Source organism: Lynx rufus, unplaced genomic scaffold, assembly GCF_022079265.1.
Source record: "Lynx rufus isolate CCGP_SWC_20201006 ecotype Redwood Valley unplaced genomic scaffold, mLynRuf1.p SCAF_2, whole genome shotgun sequence".
Taxonomy (NCBI): Eukaryota; Metazoa; Chordata; class Mammalia; order Carnivora; family Felidae; genus Lynx; species Lynx rufus.
This window is the reverse complement of record NW_025814834.1, coordinates 9883059-9900753: the sequence shown is the minus strand read 5'-3', so window position 1 is coordinate 9900753 and position 17695 is coordinate 9883059. Positions and strand designations below refer to the sequence as shown.

Below are 17695 nucleotides of genomic sequence, written 5' to 3'. Positions count from 1 at the left end.
CCTCTCCTTGATGAACGAAATGACTGATTTAAAAGGGGAAGTGACCCAAGAGGAGCTTCTGCATTCGACGTGGTCTTCGAAACCTCAGAACAGGACGCTCGTGAAAGCACCAAACGGTCCTCAGCGGCATAAAATGCCTGCACTGTTGCCAGAATGGAAGTCCAAATGGGGAAAAGGCTTGCAGGCTTAGATGAGCCGAGCAGAGTGGACCTTTACTGACTGGCCACTACTGGAAACAGACGGGCCGCCCGGCAGAAGGGTGTTTGGTGGGCACAGAGGAGAAGTGCAGAACGGAAGCCATCCCCGAGGCCCCCCTGACCAATTTCAAGCTCTGTTCATGGTGGAAGGCCTGTATGTCTTGTCTCTGGAGAAGGAGGCCTTTTGTAAATATACTAACGTGGTTCAGTAATATGCACGGGAGAGAAGGTCAGTTCCCTGGGGAGTAGGGTTATCTGGACACGTTAGAGCTTGCTGGCCAACAAGAGGAAAATGGCTCTTTGGAAGTCACCCCTGCTCCGAGGTGCTCTCTGGGGACACTTGCTGAGTGCCGGGGAATCCTTCTCAGAGCACACAGCACGTCCATTTCTCATCGCCATTCAGGAAGGAGGAGGCTTTCTCCTGAACAGAAGAGCAAAAAAGATGCTTTCGTCTGTGGAACAAAGGTAAGGAGGAACAGCAATGGCCTCCAGTGCCTTTGACTTAACGAGCAGCTTAAAAACTAATCTACTTCAAGTGCAAGGCTCAGAGAAACCGAGTGGAACGCAGTTCAAAGGCGCACCTGGGTGGCTCAGTCGGTTGAGTGTCCAACTTTGGCTCAGGTCATGACCTCACGGGTCGTGAGTTCGAGCCCCGCGTCGGGCTCTGTGCTGACAGCTCAGAGCCTGGAACCTGCTTCGGATTCTGTGCCTCCCTCTCTCTCTGCCCCGACCCGTTCTCATTCTGTCTCCGTCTCAAAAATAAATACACATTAAAAAAAATTTAAAAAAGGCACACCTGATTGCTAGGACCCTCTCCCCATCTAACCTCATGCCCCTAGGTAGGTCAGCCAGCTATAGTCACCTGAAAGGCACCCCCCAGGTCTGGAAGAAGCAAACCCAGCCAAGCAGCCTGATGTCTGCCAACTTCCCCAGGGCCATTTCCTTTGCCACAGAGGAATCTGAGCTTAGTTATTTCGGTCTGAGAGCAGAAAGATCTATTTTTAATACAAATAAATTAAATGGAAAACTTACAGATTAAAAGTCTGAGGTCCTTGGACACTGGGAGATCAGGGCGTTTTTCTGTCACGAGAGAGTCAAAGGTCCAACCGCTCTGAAACAATCCTTCATTGGTTTGAACCTTGTCCTTGGCATTTGCAAGTTCACTGCAAGTGAGAGGGGGCTTTTAAAAACACCGAGGGCCCCAGCCCCTGAGGGCAATTTGCTCAGCATGAATTCTTGTGCCCTTGCATCAGTTGGCAGTAGCCAAATTAATGCAGAAGGTTTAAAAAGGACAGTCAGGGGGCGCCTGGGTGGCTCGGTTAAGCATCTGACTTCAGCTCAGGTCATGATCTCACAGTCCGTGAGTTCGAGCCCCGTGTTGGGCTCTGTGCTGACAGCTCAGACAAAGCCTGGAGCCTGCTTCGGATTCTGTGTCTCCCTCTCTCTGTGCCCCTCCCCGCTTGCTCTCTATCTCTCAAAAATAAATAAACATTAAAAAAATTCTTTATAAAAAGGACAATCAGGGCTGGGGCAGAAATAACCAGCGATCATTTGCTTTATTACTCTCTCCTGCGAGACAGAGCCTCCCTCCTCTGAGCTGGCCCATAGAGCCCTGTCCATGCAGCAGGCCCAACCTTGAGCACGCGGACAGCCACGTCTGACTCTTCAACATTCTGTACCCTCTGCCCGCCTCGTACCCAAAACTTCCAACACACCCTCCTCCACAACCGTCCTTCCCTGAAGACCATCAACCTGAGTCCGTATGTTCATCCTAAGTTTCATTTGGAACAAGAAAATAAAGAAATAGGGTAAGGGCGCATTAGGGTCTGGGAAGGTTCACCGATGTTCTTCTACCGGCCCAGATGAGATGGGGTGGGAGAGGCATGTGGAACAAAGAGAAGTGATGCAGTTCCACCTAGAAGGACCGTGACAAATGGCGTGGAGACCACCCGACCCTTCATAGCATCTAAGTAGTGGTAGCCTTTCAAGAGAGGTTGAGTCCGCTGAACCCTGAATGTGAGGACTTGAAAAGCAACTGGGCCTATTTGTACAGAAACCGTCACCTTAGGCCTCCGGCTTACCCACCACCTCTAAACTGGACAGGCCCACATTTAAACCTGTTTCAATTGCAGTTCTTATTCTGTTTCGTAAGTAGTTCTCATCACCCGCGTCGGAGACGATTTGAAAATTAAGGCCAATCCACTTGTAGCACACCTTAAAATTCATACGAAGAACAAAGCCCCTATGTCAAGTCCCCAGCTGCCTGATTTGAGGGAAAGAAGCCTTTTGCCACATCAATATTACTCTGCACTGAAAGCTTTCTACACTTAATCCCCCCAGTTCACAGCTGAAGCCCTCGTGAGTCTTCTGGAAATCGAGCCGTGCTAACGCGTTCGTGTCGTAAATAAGCGAAGTTACGTGAAGTAACTTCTCCGCAAGACAGTTCCTGATTTCTCTGTATCCCACCCCTCGTCTTCTGTGCACGCAGCTGACCCCGAGATGGCCGGTGCAGACCAGAGCCCATTAGGCATAATAGCGTGTTACTATTTATTGTGTGCAACGTGCCAGGAATTCTGGTGTTCATCCCTTCCCGCTCCATGAACCCATTTTCTGTTCCTTAACAGCACTGGTGTCCCACTGACCTTGGGTAAGTCATTCTCCAGTTTTCCTGGACCTCAATCAGCTCATGTGTAGAGCGAGGGCTGCACAGAATCATTTCCTCCGTAGAATGTGTGTGCGTGCGTATACACGTGTGTGTGTGTGTGTGTGTGTGTGTGTGTGTGTGTTAAAGCAGGTCTGCCTAAAACTCAGTTTGATCTAAGGACCACTCTGTATGTTTATCACGCCCTTCTGTCCCTAAGGGAGTTACACGCATCGTGCTGCCTGAAAGATCACGCGGTAATGGCTTAACAGAAACTCCCCATGGAAGTCACATTTCTGAAAGACTGACTCCAGTATAGGGTAACCACACTATAAGAATTTCAAATTGTTAAGAGGTATTTTGACTCAGGAAAATAGGAAATTGCCTTATTAAAAAATAATTTGTCCATGGAATATCTTCCACATGGACTAGTTTAATAAGAAAAGGATTTCAATTTTGCGGACATCCTCTTGAGCAATTTGGAAATTTTCTTTCTTTTTTTTTTTTTCTTTAAAAAAATTTTTTTAACGTTTATTATTGAGAGACAGAGACAGAGCACGAGCGGGGGAGGGGCAGAGAGAGAGGGAGACACAGAATCCGAAACAGGCTCCAGGCTCTGAGCGGTCAGCACAGAGCCTGTCGCGGGGCTCGAACTCCTGGACCGCGAGATCATGACCCGAGCAGAAGTCGGACGCCCACCCGACTGAGCCACCCGGGCGCCCCTGGAAATTTTCTAATAAGCCAACAGAAAGATGACAATTGTTTGTCAATCATTTCCTACTGCCACCTAACAGTCTGGGAATGTGTTTGCGGGTTAAATTTGAATCCGTGGATTAGAAAATTTTAATAACTAGCATGAAAATTCATCCCAGCAAAACCTACCTTGCCAAATCACGGAGTTGCTGATTCAATCCAGAAACTGAGGTTTATAACGCACTAACTGAATTTAATTTCTCCTTGCAGCACCTGCGGCGTGGCCACCCTCCCTCACCAACACACGACCTCCACCTTCTCCCTGTCCTAGCACACCGGAAGTCTGACCCTCCCCGCCCCCAGAAGCCCGCCCACCTCTCTGTCTTCAACCTACCCGCTTTCCTTCTTGCACGTTTTTTGCATGAGCTTATTGCTTTTATTTCATTTTCTTAAAGGTTTATTTATTTTTGAGCGACAGAGAGAGAGGGAGAGAAGACCTGAATCAGGCTACACGCTGACAGCAGCGAGCCCGATGTGAGGCTCGAACCCACAAACTGGGAGAGCGTGACCTGAGCTCAAGTCAGATGCTCAACGGGCCCAGCCGCCCAGGCACCCCAATTGCATTTTTAAAACTTTATTGATTTTTAAAACTTCATATACAGTAAAATGCACACATCTTCAGCGTATACTTGTGATAAATGTATACTCTCTTGTTACTATCACTGGAATCAAAATACAGACCGTTTCCATCTTCCAGAAATGTCCTTTTGGGACCTTTCCAGTCCTTCCCCTGCCCTCTGCACTCAGAGGCAACAGGTTTGGATTTCTAGCACCACACGCTGGTTGTGCCCCATCTGGAATCTTACATAGATGGAGTCATGCATTATGTCCCGTGCTGTGTCTGACTTTTTGGCTCAATACCTACACCTGCGAGATTCAGACCCATTGCTGCATTTCAGTACCTCTTTCCGTTTTGTCCTTTTATTCATTTTCTACTATGTTGGGGACTATTATGGAAAGTTGCATAAGGCTTTTTTTAAACACATTTTTGTTGCCCTTGGACATTTACCTAGGAGCGAAATTGCTGGGTCATAGAGCAGCACAGGCGAATCTTGACCTCGTATGCGCTGCTCTGGCCTGACTCCTCTGAGTCCCTCAGAAGTGTCCACTCTCATTCTTGGAAGCTTCCCCTTACCTCCCCCTCTGTCACCCATCTTTCAGGTCCTGGCTTAGAAGTGACATGTCAAGGAGACTTCCCCGGCAACGGCCTCACCCCTGCCGAGTGCTCCATTAACACCTGTTGCACAGATGGGTGGATTGACACGCTGGGGAATGAGAGTCTTGGGGACAGATTTGCTGGTAGTATTTTTCAAACTGTCCTCCGTGGAACTCTTACTGTCCCTCCATTCCCCCAGAAACCACTGGAGGGGTGCAGGTGAGGCAAGATGGCTGGCACTCTGTTGAATCAGATCATCTTAGCACATTTCCACTGGTTCTACTATGGAAAACAGTATGGAGTTTCCCCAAGAAATTAAAAGTAGGTCCCTATTCCACTGAGGGGGGTCAGGGTCGGTGATCCAAGGCCAGCAGGTGCAAGCCTGGTTGTGATGAGCAGAGACCTTGGTACGGGTGTCAAAAAACCAGCTCCCAACTGTTAAAATCACTTGGAGATCATTTATCTGTGTGTGCCATCTCCTTGCAAGAATCAAGAGCTTCCGGAAAAACTACAAAACGAGCTGGAACACCTCTGAAGGCGAGGATCCCTGTTGTGACGTACAGTTGCCTTGTGAAAACCCACGTTAGAAAAGGGCTCATTCCAACCCCACTTGAGTCATGAGACTGTCACCAGTTCAACAAGTCCTGGCAGGTATTTACTCTCGCTCATCAAACGCTTTTTTCACCAACAGTGCGAAGTAACGACTTGACCAAAGAGCGTCTCACACACTCGCAGAAAGTGCCCCAGGCTTTACGAGGACCACTAACTCATCCACCGTCCACGACGCACTGACTCCAAGATCACAGGCACAGCCATCCAAAGCAAGCTAATTGACTACCTTGGAAATGGTCTGTACCTAAACTAAGCACAAGGACGACAGCAATGGCTAACGCGCCGAATGCGTAATGGGAGCTGCCGGTGAGCAGAGGGATCTAAATACATCCTGGCACCTAATCCTCATGGCGATCCTGCGGGAGGTCCTATCGTTTATCCCCATTCTCCAAGTTTTGAGGCGTAGGTCGGGAGTTTCTGCCCAAGTCGTTAGCAGGGAAACGGTCGCAGCAAGATTCCTATCCACTCTGCTACAAATCAGCCGCCCAAGGGCAGTTTACCTTCCTTCACCGGCTCTTAGCGGTGCGACTCCATTTGTTTCTTTGAACTGCTGGTTCAAAAGGAGCCATGACCTTGATAGCCAGGGTCACCATCTGCCTGACACACAACAAATGCTCAGTGGGACGTCTTATTACCGAATGTGTTTGGGGTCGGCCCCTCAGACTGTCTGAAGGCAGTAATCTGAATTAGCAGGCTCCGTTAATTTGCTTTAAAAAGACAGACGGCGATTGGCAAAAGATTTCCCACAAGCCCTTCGAGGGACATCACATAGAGCGACTTTGAGAAGGGTTGAGACGGTGGGATGGGGCAGCTTCCAAAGGAAGACCCAGCGGGGCAGACATGGCCCTGGGGCGTGGCGGGGGGCGGGGCATGAGTCCGGGACGGGGCGGGGTGGGGGGGGAGGGAATGAATTCACCCCCTACCCAAGTCCCTAGGCCCCCTCCTGTGCATGCAGGGTCTGTGTGCCGCGCCCCACGAGGAGATGGAAATAAGCAAGGTCTGTGATGTTCCCACGGATGCTCAACCCCCCTTGTTCATATTCTAAGTTAGTTTCTAAACACTTATACGAACTAAAAATCTTAACATACGCACGCTACCGCTTAATAATCAGAGCGTGGGTGTGTTGCTATATCATCTGTAGGATTAGGGACAGATGTTTGAGGGAAGAGAGGGAGAGGAAAGCATCTTAAACACTTTTTGCCCGAAATCCTCCCTCGCACCTGGTTTCAGGGACTTTTCCCTGGCCTTACCAAACATTCCCAAGTGAAGATAAAATAAATTAAAAAAAAAAAAATGACTCCGAGACTTGGGCGCAGCATTTGGATGCAACATAGAATTGGATGTAGGGCGGTTCTAAGCTGCCTTCAAGTTCCTCAGGACCAAACTGCTGTTTGCTAAGGCCATTTCACTTGACCTCCACTGGACCCAGCGCTTAGGAGACATTTCTTGGGGCCGCAGGTCCCCTGGACATCATGCCTACAAGCATTTCCACGTTCCAATGCACCTCAGCGGCCACGCGTGCTGCATGTCGCGGGCAAGTTCTGGTGTAAATGCGGAAATGAGAATTCTTATCCTTCCCCCCCCACCTTTCATGTTTAAAGGAACGGAGGGATGGGTCACTGGCAATCAGGAGGTCAGGAGGGCTCCTAGAAGGCACAGAAATGTACTCCTTGAAATATTTAAGATGTGAAAAACAAGGAGATTGACAATGAATAGCAAACCCAAAATGTTTTCTGTAATTTTAAAAGAACGAGGGACAAGCGCATCCTGGACTTGGTAACATTTATTCAATATTCTTTGAAATTAGCAAGAATCAGAAGAAGCACATATCAATCCAATACAGCCACGGACATGTCCTGGATGTAAATAAAGATGCATTATGAGAAATACACACTACGAAGGAACTAGTACTCTCTTATATTGACTACCTCTTAGCAACAAACAACTCCAACGTAAATTTAATTTACTCACGATATAAAAATCTTGACTTTTTAAAGAAAATATAGATTCGATGCGATCATAATTTGCCTCACCAGGCCCTTTCCCTATGCATGGTTTTCAAGGCCTAGCTCGGCCACCGTTACGAAAGTGACAAGAACAAACTCAAAGGAACATTTCTGCAAGGTTCAACAAAACGGTGCAGAAATAATTTACTTACCCATGCACAGAATAAGGCAAAGGCTAATTTCATTCGGGTTAGGAATAATAAATGTAACTAGTTTCTTTTTCACGAAACAAACATTTCAGACTTCTTTTTAGGTGACGGCTATACTGTTATATGGGTCATACTCTACATGTGTTTCCTAACTACTCAGAAAGCTGGCACTCACAAGTCACATAGAAACTTCATGAAACACCATCTGGGTTTCATGACGGTGTCCCCCGTGGGAGAAGCACGCACTAGTCGAAGCATACAGTTTAAAGAGCGGAAAGTACATTAAAACGTAGTCTATGGGTTTCACAAATTTCGTTTTTAAAATATTTTTTCCAAACTAAAAGCTGCAGAAAATTAGTTCTTCGATAGTCTACCGAAAACTCTTGAGCAGCTACCATTTCAAATTTAAGCTTTTTATTTTCTTAAAAATATTTAAATGAGGGTGGTAGCCCATCTTTTTTGAAAAATAATTCCCCCCCCCAAAAGAGATTACAAATCTTTTGTTTTAATCAGTGTGACCAGGGGCTTGTCATCGGGGCTGTAATCCTCATAGGCGATGGGGGTCACATCATACATCGCAGGCCGGGATTTCTTTCCAAACCTGAAACCACACAGAGAGAGAGAGGACTCTGGTTAGATGAACACTGGATGTCAAGCCTTACTAAGGGCAAGTGGTGAGAATAATTTAGATTCAAGAATCAGATGGAATGATAAACATACCCTGAGAAATACATTCCCTAGCAAGCACAGAAATTTAAGAGACCTGGATATAGCACTGAACGAGCGGAGATATTAGTCTCCAGGGCAGGAGGTAAAAAAATGGATCTCATGAACCGTGGAGCCCAAATTAATGTCGAAGCTTCGAGGTTAAATCCTGGTAAAGCAGCCAGGCATGACAGCTCTACAATAAGCTTCAAGAAAACGTGTATCTATTTGTCTTTTTCTTCTGAGACCCTTAACTATCTGGAGAGGCAAGTTTATTTTACATCCATTCTAGTGTCTGGAATACAGAATGGCGGGCGGTGCTCCCTGGACTATGGACAGACAGCCTCTCCCGTGGGACGTGCAGAAGAGCTGTAAAGGCTCAGAGGTCATCGGAGGTCCCACCGTAAGGAGAAGGGGACATGGAGGAAAGGACTTCAAATAAGGAGATGTTTGTCCACACCCTGCTACCCACCATCCAACCCCGCCCACCTGTTCCTCCCCACCCCCCACATACACACAAGCCACTGCCTTCTCTGAGCACAAGCCATTGTCCCAAAAGCTCTGTATATATCAAAATCCCCACAACAGCAGGACTGATGCTTAGAAGCCAAGGGGTGTCAAAATCCAATTTCAGGACTTCCTGCCAAACCAGTCTTAAGATGGAGATTATGAAAATAAAGCCAATTCAACTTCTGGGTGGTCTCTTCCCACTGAAGACCTCACCTTCCCTAAGTCCCTGGAGTGCAGTAGGACTTAAACAATCTTCCACACTTGCCCACCTCCCCTCCTCATTAGTAGAGACAACTCTTTTTAACTGTTTCAAGTCCAACGGATTCACAAAGGAAATACGTAAAGAATCTGAAATTTTAAAATGGTGGGTCGGATGGGCCCCAAACACTTCAAGGGGCTCATTTAGCACAGCCTCCACCCTACCCACCCCCACCCCCATCCCTAGTTTTTCCTTTGCTTTCTTGGGAGGTCTGCCCTCTCACATACAGTGAGGAGCAGAAGAGAGTGGGAGATGGGAAAACATTGCATTCTTCATATGACCTTTGGTTCTTGAACATTCATCAATCTTTTGTTCCGATTCACTCAAGATTTACCGGTCTTCAGGGGCACAAAGGCATAAACCGTGCCAGATGGGCACCGGGCAAAATACAGACTAGTGAGTTCATGCGTTCTGCCGCCAAGAAATCCAAGGGTATTACTTAAAGATTAAAAAGCTTTCCACAAAATCACAGCTAAAGCGTGAAGGCTCACTGAGGCCTGGGATTGTGCATCCTTAAACCTGGGTTGGAGTCCAGCCTGGAGTCTGTTTATCTAAATTGCACGAGGCCCGCATATATCTGAGACCACGGAAACGAACAAGAGTGTAGAAGCCAACTAGATCCGGATACTTTCTCCCAACGCTGAAAATTTCAGAAGCTACTTTAGGGCGCAAATATTTTGACAATCTAGGTCTCATAAAATAGCCAGACCCACTGGTGACAATATACCACTAGATCATTTTAAACAAAATAGGACAATCCCTGTGAAAAGCCCTCTTCCCCTAGTAACCATGGGGCAGTTTCCTGATTTGATGGGAGGGCCAGCAAATCACACACAGCCTATTAATCAGTCGGCTGACCAAGAGGAAAAACCCAAGTGACTTAATAGGTTGAATATGTGTTTAAGATATCCATTTCATTTATTTAAAAAAAATTTTAACGTTTATTTATTTTTGAGAGAGAGGCAGAGAGTGAATGGAAGAGGGGCAGAGAGAAGGGGAGACACAGAATCCGAAGCAGGCTCCAGGCCCTGAGCCATCAGCACAGAGCCCAACCCAGGGCTTGAACTCACGAAGCGCGAGATCATGACCCGAACTGAAGTCAGACGCTGAGCCAACTGAGCCACCAGCCGCCCCAAGATACCCATTTCATTTTTTATGTGATTTCATAGTTTGAAGAAGAACCTGTTTCTTCAAAATCCAGAAAGTTAAATGCCTCCGTGTTATGCAATCTACCAACAAGCTATAATTCAAAGGGCTGTGACCTTAAACTGCGGTCATGGGGCTGAATATCGACAGGGCAGGTTTGAGGAGGGGTGTTTGGGGTCCGCTGAGAAAAACGAGGCAAGGGCTGAGCCCAGCCAGGAGCGGCCACACGGTCGACGTGGACAAGAACAAGGAGCCTCACTTCATATCTAGACAGGTAACTGGCTTTGTGCCCGGTGCTACTGAGATCGACACCACACCAGTATGGGAATGAAGTATAATGCTGGTTACAAAGGGAACTTGGCACTGTCTCGGAGCTGGAATCCCTGAACTCGCTCCTGAGAAGTCCATTCCACTTCCTCCAGGGACGTACAGGGGTCTCTGCACAAAGTGCGGTAGCTACCACACAGAAACTAAAGTGGTTTTTAAAACACAATAGAGTGAACCAAGACTTTCCTTGAATCTCCTCCGCCCATCACCGTGGCAAGCTTACATCGAGTAAAACGGGACTGTGCATTCATACTCACATTTATAATACCAATAGCTTTTTATAGTTTCCTGCTCTCTCAGAACTGGGTGGGTGTTAAGAAAGAAGGTAACACCTATAGAAGTCCATTTAAACTCTCAGACGCTGGGTGACTCAGCTGGTTAAGAGTCCCACTCTTGATTTCGGCTCAAGTCCTGATCTCACGGTTCATGAGATGGATCCCCACATCGGGGGTCTGAGCCGACAGCGGGGAGCCTGCTTGAGATTCTCTCTCTCCCTCTCTCTCTGCCCCTCCCTGGCTCGCATGCTCGACTGCTCTCTCTCTCTCCCAAGATAAATAAATAAACCTTAAAAAGAAACGAAAACTCTCAGGTATTAAACGAATAAAAGAGCTTGCCTGTGTTATGGCAGGAATGTTTATGTGACTATTCCTTCAAATAACATGCTGGGTTTTTTTTCTTATCATAAAGGTACATTTTAAATGTAAAAAAAATCTTTTTGGAAAATAAAGAAAATTATAACGTAGACCAGGGGTTAACAATCGATAGCCTGCAAACCAATTACAGCCTGTTGCCTGTTTTTAAATAAAGTTTGACTGGAACACAGTTGCACCCATTCATAATGTGTCTCTGCTACTTTCACACTATAAAGGCAGAGCTGAACGGTCACAGGCACCCAGAGAATACACGGTCTGAACCAGCTGAGATATTCTGCAGACCCTTGCTGAAGACCCTAAGAATCACTCACGGTCCCTCTCTCCAAAGGATTCAGCAGAGTGTCTGGCCATGTCAACAAAAACTAGAAGGAATGATGGAAATTGTGGCCACGATAGCATTAATGTCACTGACATCCCAAAGATTATCCGGTGACAAGTCTTGCCCACGTTATTTCACTAAAACATACTGTAGCCAATTCTCAGGCAGATCGAGACCGTGCTCTCTTCCAGTTCATGCGCCCCTGGAAGTCAAGAGCTAAAACACCACCACAGGGAAAGCAGGCGGATCTGACCTTGAGAAAGGCCCAAAGCCAGAGATTCTGCCCTTTGAGAAAACGTGACCGGGTCCTCTCTCAGCTTCCCTGGTTCTGTTTCGTGTGACCAGGTGCTTAGCGCTGGGGCAGCAGGGAGCAATCTGCAGCCGAGATGTGACCTCGCTCCAGAGCCTGGAATGCCCGTGCGCTCCCACTGGTCAGCTGCAAACTCTCTCCGGCCCAAGGGTCAGCAAAGCAGCCACAGAACACATGACTCTTAATCAGAGAGAGAAAGGGGCTCCTCACAGCCCAGCACCGGCATCAACTGAGAGCTGACATCAGAATCACCAGACGCTGCCTCGGTCACTCGTGAATGCCACAGATGACCCACTCAGTATTCGTCCTGCGTGGCTGCTCAGCTGATGGCATTCAGATCCCATGTCACCTCCAGGCCAGCAGCTGGGAGACAGGCTGGGAAGCGGGAGCAAGCTACAGGTCACTGCTGAAAACTAGGGAGGAGGTAATAGCGAAAAGGGTTAATTTTTTTTTCAATGCTTTTCTAGGGTTTCCAGGAAAAAGGAGTGAAAAGGGGCCAACCAGCCAGAGACCCAGCCAGGACCTCTAGACAGCCAGGCTGTAGAAACCACAGGTCGTAGCTGAGTAAACGTTTATGAGGGAACGTTCCAGATATCTGGGAAGGTATTGTATTAACTTCAGTGGCTTTATCGGTAGTCACTGGTGCATGGAGGAGCTTACTGGTTAGGAATTCTGCAGTAAATATTTTTGATAAAAATCAGCACCAAATAAGAACCAGGTCTGTAAATGCTTTTAAGTTAATTCTTTCCTTCCAAGACTATCCCTCTAAATATCTTCCTAGCGGGCTATCTAAGCAGGAAGCTCAGAAGAATCTACCCTTCACTATGCTGGAGCTGAAATAAAATACTCCTCTTGAACACAAAAGGATCTCGGCCAGAGATCCCTCCGGGGGTGGAGGGAACCTGATTTCTTGGGTCTCCCAACACATCCCGGTGTCACGATTCCGAAGGAGCCGATTCCGCTCCTTCCCGGTGAACTCAGCACCTCCGGGAACAGACAGAGAAGACTCTTGAGCAACAGAGGAGCTTGCCTCCTCGCCTCCACTTTTTACACCTTTCACCTCTCACCCAGTGACTTCTGAGAACCTCCAGCACTCCTGGGAGGCTGCTGCCCCGGAATGACGTCACCTCTCAGGCAGGTCAAGACATCCCGCACCAACCCCTGACAGAGACCGTCCTTTCACTACAGACCTCGGATTGTAGGAAGGAGGGTCTACTATGTGCCAGCACCTGCTGGAGACGGAAAGAAAACGGCCCTTTATGTACAGGCTGGCGGACGAGTCAAATAAACAAGACGTGCAGGGACTGGCCTCAGGGCTTCCCGGAGGCTGTGCTGTTAAGCTGACCCTTCAAGGAAGGAGTCGGTGATGAGCAGCACGTAGGGCCTGACCCAGAACTGGTTTGGGGATTTCCTTGCGCAGAAAGCAAACTTTCTGAGCCTCGTAGCCTCTGTACCGTTCAGACGGAATCCGGAGCTGCGTGTGTTTTGATCAAGACGACTACACGGCCTCCCAACAGAGGTATTGCAGCTACTAGCTCTCATGACCCCAATCTGAAGACACCGAGCTCAGCCCACTCTTTACTACAGCACAGACTTCCTGAATTGTGCACTTTAGATCATTCTAGCAATTAAAAGAGAAAACAGCTTTCCTTTAACAGACACTGGCGCGCTCGTTTTTGTAGAAAATATCCTGTGCAAAAATAAAAAAAAATATGGGGGCGCCTGGGTGGCTCAGTCGGTGAAGCATCCAACTTCGGCTCAGGTCATGATCTCACGGTTTGTGAGTTCGAGCCTCGCGTCAGGCTCTGTGCTGACAGCTTAGAGCCCGGAGCTTGCTTCGGATTCAGTGTCTCCCTCTCTCTCTCTCTCAAAAATAAATAATAATTTTAAAAGGTTTTTTAAAAGTAAAAAAAAGTTAGATTAGCTGATTTTGTTAGTGTTATAGATTTGGAGAAATACATAGGATGTTATCTCTTTATACAAGCCTTTACTATTTGTAATTTAATTTGATTGCCTTGACTAAGGGAGACATGACTTTTCGCTGTTCAGGGACCAGTGTTTGCAGAGGCTTGAATGGTCTGTGTGAAACAGAGCCAAGTAATGGGGTGGCTGGGACTAAATGCCACACTTCGGACACCCGACTCCTGCTTTCTCTGTGGCACCACTGGTGTGGTACCTCGTCCCTCCAGGAGTCTTTCCTCCAGAAAAGGACATCGTTTTATAGAATATGTACACCAACAGCAGAATGAAAGCTGTTTGTCATTCCTTAAGGAAGCCGCTAAATCGAATGTCACTGCTTACCTATGCTGTTTGGAGAGCACAGCTAAAGACATTCCAAAAAGCAATCATCAAAAAACGTTTCCTACACAGTGATTAAGAATCGGCTATTTATAGCACGGATAAACACAAATTAAATGAATGAATGTATTCAATGCAAACAGTAAGCTTGCAGCAAATTATAAAGCAGCCCAATTATCTGTCCCCAGTATGCCTTGAACCTATGCTTTCGTCTACGCAATCCTCTCTGCAGGTGTGGATTCCTGTTCGCAACACCACCGGCTCCCAGGAACGCACCCAGATGGCAGCGGGCTCTCCCCTCCTCCCCCCTCCCTTCCCCACGCAGCCCACCTGGCGTGCCGGATGGAGGCGATGGCATTGCTGAACTCGCTGTCGATGCTGCGGCAGTTATAGAACTCCTCGTAGGCTGGCCGGGAAGAGCCCTGGTACTCGATGCGGCTGATGCGGCAAATGCCCACGATGAGGATGATGAGCATCAGGATGAAGGCGACGCAGAGGGCCCCGATGATGATGTAGAGGGAGTGCCGGGGCATGTTGGTGAGGCTCTCCGCCATGTGACCGGACTTCCACTGCAGGTCTGGGGCGAAAGTAAGCAAAGGCCTGGGTGTGAGTTGTGACCTTTGTAACGGAAGGTCTTCACTGACCTTGCTTCAGCAACCTAAGATACAAGGGCCACCCCAAGTGGGAAGAATTCTTTTCTGTGGATAACCCAGATCAAGGGCTAATGTCCTTAACATACAAGAGCCTCTTACGAATCATTAAGAAAAACCAGGAACACACCATAGAAAAATGGGCAAAAATATAAAAAGGAATCTACCGGGGTGCCTGGGTGGCTCAGTCGGTTGAGCGTCCGACTTCGGCTCAGGTCAGGATCTCGTGGCTCGGGAGTTCGAGCCCCGCGTCGGGCTCTGTGCTGACGGCTCAGAGCCTAGAGCTTGCTTTGGATTCTGTGTCTCCCTCTCTCTCTCTCTCTCTCTCTGCCCCTCCCCTGTTCACGCTCTGTCTCTCTCTCTCTCTCTCAAAAATGAATAAACTTAAAAAAAAAATTTAAAAAGGAATCTACCAAAGACACACAAATAGAAAATTATTTACTTCCATAATTCTTTAAAAATGCAATTCCTCTATCCATTCCAAACAGTATTTAAAATATTTGATAACCACAGCTGAGGGGCGCCTGGGTGGCTTGGTCGGTTGAGCATCCGACTTCGGCTCAGGTCATGATCTCATGGTCCATGGGTTAGAGCCCCACGTCAGGCTCTGTGCGGACAGCTCGGAGCCTGGAGCCTGTTTCAGATTCTGTGTCTCCCTCTCTCTCTGCCCCTCCCCTGTTCATGCTTTGTCTCTCTCTGCCTCAAAAATAAATAAACCTTAAAAAAAATTTTTTTAAATAAATAAATAAAATATTTGATAACCACAGCTGATATGTGTGCAGAAATGAGGATGTGCAAATTGATACTCAACCCTTGTGTAGACTTAATGGACCCGGAAATTCCAATTTTTAGAATTTATGCTGGGGAAATTGTCCTATAAATGCGTAAAGCCCTATATACAAGGACGTTCATCTCAGCATCAGAACTTTTAAATGTTAAATGACCAAATACTATACATTTATAAAAAGGCTCATTAAATAAGCACAACCCCCAGGTACCCACCACTCAAAGTTAATACTGTTCAAAGTTAATAAAGTTCGTATTGAACCATTTTTGCTTTAGACTGTTATTCAGGTTTTTTTTTTTCAACGTTTATTTATTTTTTGGGGACACAGAGAGACAGAGCATGAACGGGGGAGGGGCAGAGAGAGAGGGAGACACAGAATCAGAAACAGGCTCCAGGCTCTGAGCCATCAGCCCAGAGCCTGACGCGGGGCTCGAACTCACGGACCGCGAGATCGTGACCTGGCTGAAGTCGGACGCCCAACCGACTGCGCCACCCAGGCGCCCCTAGGTTTTTTTTTTAAGAAATAAAATGTTATAGCTATAGCCAGAGGCCCTACCCCCACACTCTCTCTCTGTCCCACAAGTAGACAAAACAATTTATAAAAGAAAAAAAAAAATGGGAAACAACTTAAATACTCAACTCTTAGTGAGATGGAGAGATGTTTTCTTCTTTTTTTAAGTTTATTTATTTATTTTGAGAGAGAGTGTGTGTGTGCGTGAGAGCACGAGCATAGGAGGGGCAGAGAGAGGGAGAGAGAGAATCCCAAGCAGGCTCTGCACTGTCAGCACAGAGCTCAATGTGGGGCTCCAACTCACGAACTGCGAGAACATGACCTGAGTCAAAATCAAGAGTTGGATGGCTAATCGACTGGGCCATCCAGGAGCCCCAAGAGATGTTTTGTTCCAACAAGGGAACAAAAGCAGTTGGCCAAACAGGACCTACCCATATAGTACAGTCACATGTGAACTCAAAGTGCTTATCTATACACTGAAAATCTCAAGACAGAGTGATAGTAATGACGAATTTGCTGCCTTCCTATGTTAACCTCTTTGAAAACATCTCACTTAATCATTACAACCAACTGAAGATTCATTATTTTCTCTCTCTGCTTTCTATAGGAAACTGGCATCACCAGCTGGGTGAGCTCAAGTCTAGACCCAAGTCTGCCTCACCCAGGAACACACTAACAATAGAGGTCAATGGGAGGCAGAATCACAAGTATTTTTATTTCCTTCATTATACTTCTCCGTCTTTTCCAGCTTCTTTCAAAAGAATAATGTATTCCTTTTATAAAAATATTTAAAAATCAGCAATAAATTAGTTGAAGAAAACATCCATGGGATGATCTTCCAGCATAACAGTGGAAGAAGTGTGGGTCTTGGGATCACACCAACCTTGCCTTCAATCCTAGTTGCAACATTTATTTGACCTCCCTGAGACTTCGTTTCTTCATTTATAAGATGAAAATAGCAACACGTACCCCATGGCTTATTGTAGGCACAAATTAGAAAACACATGAAGAAAAGTAAGAAAGTCTGCTGCTGGGCATGTGGTGGGTGGTCCTAAAAAGGAGCAGGTGTCACGGTGGAAGAGAGATAAAGGATAAGGAGAAGCAGGACACTGCCCTCTGAGGCACGCCCTGTGAGCTCAGGATTACTGAGCAATGCTCTGGGCCCTTTCAAAAAACACCAACCTGTATGAGCAGGAAAATAAATGGACGAATGGGACATAATCTCCTGCCTGGCACAGGTCAAGAGTGTCAAAGTATGAACTTTTTACAGACCTGCACACATGTGGAATGTTCTGGATAACGTGAACAGGACTTGAAAGGAAGTTTGGAAAATAAAAAGGGCTACATAAGACCAAAGAGAAGCCAAGTTCATGTGGGAAAGGGATGTCTTCTGTGCTGGACTCACAGCACCAGCACCTCGAGACGACTGGTTTCACATTAGGACTACGGGAGCCTGAAAATGGGATTCAGGGGTGGGTGTGTGGACGGGCCCGTCTTCCCGTGAAATGCTCGGACTCTTCTCACTGGGCCAAACTCTGCGGGAATGTGTGCGATGTGCGGGCACATACACACTCACCCAAGCTACATCTTCAGTGACCACGGAATCTGAGAACCGGCTATGCTTTACCTTGAATGGTTACAATCTGAAGAAGAGCACAGGGAGACACAGATCCCCTTTCTAGAAGCCTAACGGAAAAGGGACTCAT

At 47.1% G+C, this 17695-nt stretch overlaps 1 protein-coding gene across 1 annotated transcript in view; it reads right to left on the bottom strand.

Annotated features, from left to right (window-relative positions):
• Positions 1-8003: 8003 nt before the first annotated feature.
• DNER (delta/notch like EGF repeat containing) overlaps positions 8004-17695 on the bottom strand; it is a 317674-nt gene continuing 307982 nt past the window's right edge. Inside the window, exons 12-13 of the mRNA XM_047082312.1 lie at positions 14372-14618; positions 8004-8115 (exon numbers count right to left, since the gene is read on the bottom strand). Of these exons, the coding sequence (XP_046938268.1) occupies positions 8004-8115; positions 14372-14618 (359 nt within the window). The remainder of the gene's footprint in view (positions 8116-14371; positions 14619-17695) is intronic.